The 3,717-nt window shown below is 39.1% G+C and overlaps 1 protein-coding gene across 1 annotated transcript; it reads left to right on the top strand.

Annotated features, from left to right (window-relative positions):
• The first annotated feature begins 515 nt into the window (after nucleotides 1–515).
• Nucleotides 516–2,157, top strand: LOC147853913 (uncharacterized). The gene is made up of 3 exons (XM_087331862.1): nucleotides 516–888; nucleotides 1,404–1,633; nucleotides 1,790–2,157. The coding sequence occupies exons 1-3, from the start codon at nucleotides 552–554 to the stop codon at nucleotides 2,066–2,068; spliced, it is 846 nt and encodes a 281-aa protein (XP_087187988.1). The 5' UTR covers nucleotides 516–551; the 3' UTR covers nucleotides 2,069–2,157.
• The last annotated feature ends 1,560 nt before the right edge of the window (nucleotides 2,158–3,717 follow it).

Genomic DNA, 3,717 nt, shown 5'->3' with positions numbered 1-3,717 from the left:
TCTTACATCTGAATCACTGCTTCCATGCGACTTCATTCGCATGCACTGTGATGTGAGACAAGGCGTTGGTGTACAAGAGATGAGAGCAATCAATGAGCTTCTGAGTATCACACTATGATACAATGTTGTACCATTGACCACATTCGACTATGCTTTCCACACATGTTCGGCCAAACCCAATCGATGTACGAACTTCTCTCATTGTCACAATGTGTGCACGCTTGATTGCAATATTCATTGGTAAAGTATTTTAAATATCGAAAGTCCCTACGCTCTAGAACAAATGTATTACGTGGAGATGTAATATTTTTGGTCATATTTGAGCTCTAGAAGACCATAATAAAATCCGTCCCTCCCTCTATATCTATCTATCTATCTATATATCTATATATATATATATATGAAGATCAATCTTTCTTAACCATAGTTACTTTAGCCTAGTAATAAACTGTTATGCTATTAGTCCTAGGTCTTGGGTTCGAATTCGGGCTTACTCGCTTCTGTTCCTCTGGCTAGAATCTCTCTTCATTTTGTGATTGAAGCAGAAGCAGATGGAGATGGAGATGAAGGGGTTAAAGGGGAAGGTGGTGATGGTCAGTGGGGCGTCCTCTGGCCTGGGCAGACACTTCTGCCTCAGCCTCGCCTCCCACGGATGCCATGTCGTAGCCGCTGCACGCAGAACAAACCTCCTCAGGGACCTCCTGCAACAACTAGAACAACCAAAACTAGAAGAAGAAGAAGAAGAAGAAATAGCAGGTAGGCCTTACCATGCCCTGATCGAGCTCGATGTGAGCGCTTCAGAGGAGTCGCTTCTCGATGCTGCAGTCCAAAAAGCTTGGGATGCCTTTGGACGGATCGATATCCTTATCAACAATGCCGGCCTAGTAGGTAGGCCATCGTCTCTGCCTGCTGTTCTTCATTTGGCTTTCCCACCATAATCGGTCATGCCCAGAAAAAGGGTAATGTATATGTAACTATCATATATGCATACACATACCTGGAATTTGATAAGGTTTCGGGGTGTTAGTGTAACAGATGGATATGTAAGATCAAGAGTCCGGGAAGATTCAAAGTGTCTTCCTAACTTATCCATGACATGTTCTTTTCCATAATATTGGGTAGCACTCAAAATCTCAATAAGTGATCAATCATATAGTTGGGCATCTGAATCATGCTCCCCAATCATATGGAAGGACATAAGGATATTGGATTGGCAGTAGGTTCAAAAAGAGAATACCGTAGAACTCCTAAAGAAAGATCTTCTGGAACACCATGGTTGCTTCATTCTTATCTCTGTAAAATTTTAATAGCGTACATGGAACTGAACTGCTCCTTCCCATCAGTGCAAATTAGTGTCTGAACCTAAGACGCAAAGATGATCGTCTCACGTGTGCTTTCCTTAGGCGAGGTGAAGTTGTCGCTTAACTTGGATGGGGATGAATGGAACAAAGTAATGAACACAAATTTACGAGGGTTGTGGTTAATGAGCAAGGCGATCGGCAAACGCATGCGTTCAGCAAACATAGCTGGATCGATCATCAATATATCCTCGATATCAGGTCTCGAGCGTGGTCTCTTTGTGGGACATTCTGCCTATGCGCCTTCTAAGGCAGCTGTGAATCAACTGACAAAGGTGTGCATATAGTGTAATATCTTACCCTTTTCTATCATATGAAATCAAGACTTTTGTGTTTATCTATGAAATGGAATGAGGATGTGGTGTTAGATTAGCTAAGATTTGATAAGGCATTGTCATTTGCAAAAACACACACCTATGTTTATTGTGTAGGTAATGGCAATAGAACTCGGAAAGTTCAGTATCCGTGTCAATGCGATCGCAGCGGGAATATTCAAATCCCAGCTTACTGAAGGGCTGTTTGCAAAGGCTTGGATACATGAGGCTGCACAAAAGCTGGTACCTTTACAAAGGTGGGGGCATGTAAATCCAGATTTAACATCTTTGGTAGTGTTTCTTGCAAGCGATTCTTCATCGTACATCACTGGTAACATTTTTATCGTTGATGGTGGTTATTCGATTCCTGGACTGCCATTTTGGTCTTCTCTTTGATAATTGAGTCATTACATTTCAAGAGTCCCCTTCATCAAATTCTGTAATAAAACTCCTTGGTTAATATAATATTTCCCTTATTTACTTCTTATCTCCTTTTCTAATTTATATGTTTGTCTTTCCTTCTCGGATTGGTCCAATGATAGTTTGAATGGGAATCTAACAAGATTCGGACTCTACATCTTCCTTATTATCAATAGTCTTCACCACTTAGGTATGCTCTTATTATTATTATTATTATATTTGATTCAATTTATTATTTATGTTTTGACTTCTAAACAACAACGTCCAGTGGTGGTTGCCATAAGAAGAGCTTGTATTTTAGTATTACTGCCCGTCTTGAACAATGAAAATTAGAACCTATTCATTAGGAATCAACCATTCCAATTATATCCTTCGCCTCTTCGAGAGAACCATTATAGTTATGACCATTATTCACCGGGGCTTTGATTGTCAACTCACCCATTATAGGCTGGTTATAAATCAACATGAGGGAATGCACATTAAACATGATACTTAAAATTACCGAGGCAACATATTGACAAATCGGGCAAATGGTCATCGAGCTACAAGTTGAGAATCATCAACTTAGGGAAGTTTCCGTTTCTCAAGATCCACTAGCAACTCTTTGAAGTTCTAAAATTAAATGACATGCATCATTTGATAGTAATCGATCTAAATTATGCGGATTTCTAAATTATATACATTTAATCCGTCAACTACATCCGTATGCATATCGTACTGAAGAAACATATGTCGGTCTTATTGGAACATTATTAATTGGTCCTACATTGGAATGGTTTTCTCATTACATAATTTCATTTAGTCTAATTTCTACCCCCCATGCATCGATCATCATGGGATTACCAATCATCATGGATCGTGAGTTTGCTCAAACCTCCCAAATTCCAACTTTGGCCTTAGAACACATAGTAGCCATGGAGGTTGTGGTTGGGCATGAACTCTCCTTAAGTTTTGTAAGAGTTTATACACTACCTTTGGAGGTACAAGTCAAGGAGACTCCGTACGTAATATCTTGTAGTGTAATTTCTAGTCCCCATGCACCAATCATCTTAATTTGAATGGTTGAACCCAAAGATTGATTGGTCTTCGCAATATTTCTTATGCTAGAGAGATATCAAGAGTTTGCCGATGTATTCGACAAGGTTAAGATCACACGATTACCAAAGCATGGAGGTTATGATTGCTCATGGTCTACAATCCCACCCCTACTTCGAGAAGTTTTTTGCCTTCATGGTCTACCATGTACTATTGTTAGTGATTGTGGTCTGCAATTCATCGCGAGTTTTTGGAAATGTCTCTCGAAACTTTTGTAGATATGTAAATTGTTATCCTCTGGGCATCACCCATAAAGCAATGGTCAAATTGAACAAACCAATCAAAACTTGAGCAATACTTACGTTGTTTTATCTCCTATCAACATGATGAGTAGATTAATTGGCTTTGTATGGTAGAGATTTCTTATAATAATATTGTTCATTCTTCTACAAAACAAATTCCTTCTTTTTAGTCTTTGGCCTACATCTTACATAATCTTTCTTAGATGAGATGGAGCAAGTACAAGAGATGCACATCTAAATTAGACAAATTCAATAAGCCCAACAAAATTTTGAACATGCCCCTTCATT

This window comes from Azolla caroliniana, unplaced genomic scaffold, assembly GCF_043228905.1.
Source record: "Azolla caroliniana isolate FFs.n. ecotype wild unplaced genomic scaffold, voAzoCaro1.0.p SCAF_16, whole genome shotgun sequence".
NCBI classification, from domain to species: Eukaryota; Viridiplantae; Streptophyta; class Polypodiopsida; order Salviniales; family Salviniaceae; genus Azolla; species Azolla caroliniana.
The sequence above is the reverse complement of the archived record's forward strand: the minus strand, read 5'-3'. Positions and strand labels throughout refer to the sequence as shown.

Coding starts and splice junctions, on each gene's coding strand:
- LOC147853913 (XM_087331862.1), top strand. CDS start 552: ATGGAGATGGAGATGAAGGGGTTAAAGGGGAAGGTGGTGATGGTCAGT. Junction 889..1,403: donor CAACAATGCCGGCCTAGTAG/GTAGGCCATCGT, acceptor TGCTTTCCTTAG/GCGAGGTGAAGTTGTCGCTT. Junction 1,634..1,789: donor CTGTGAATCAACTGACAAAG/GTGTGCATATAG, acceptor TTTATTGTGTAG/GTAATGGCAATAGAACTCGG.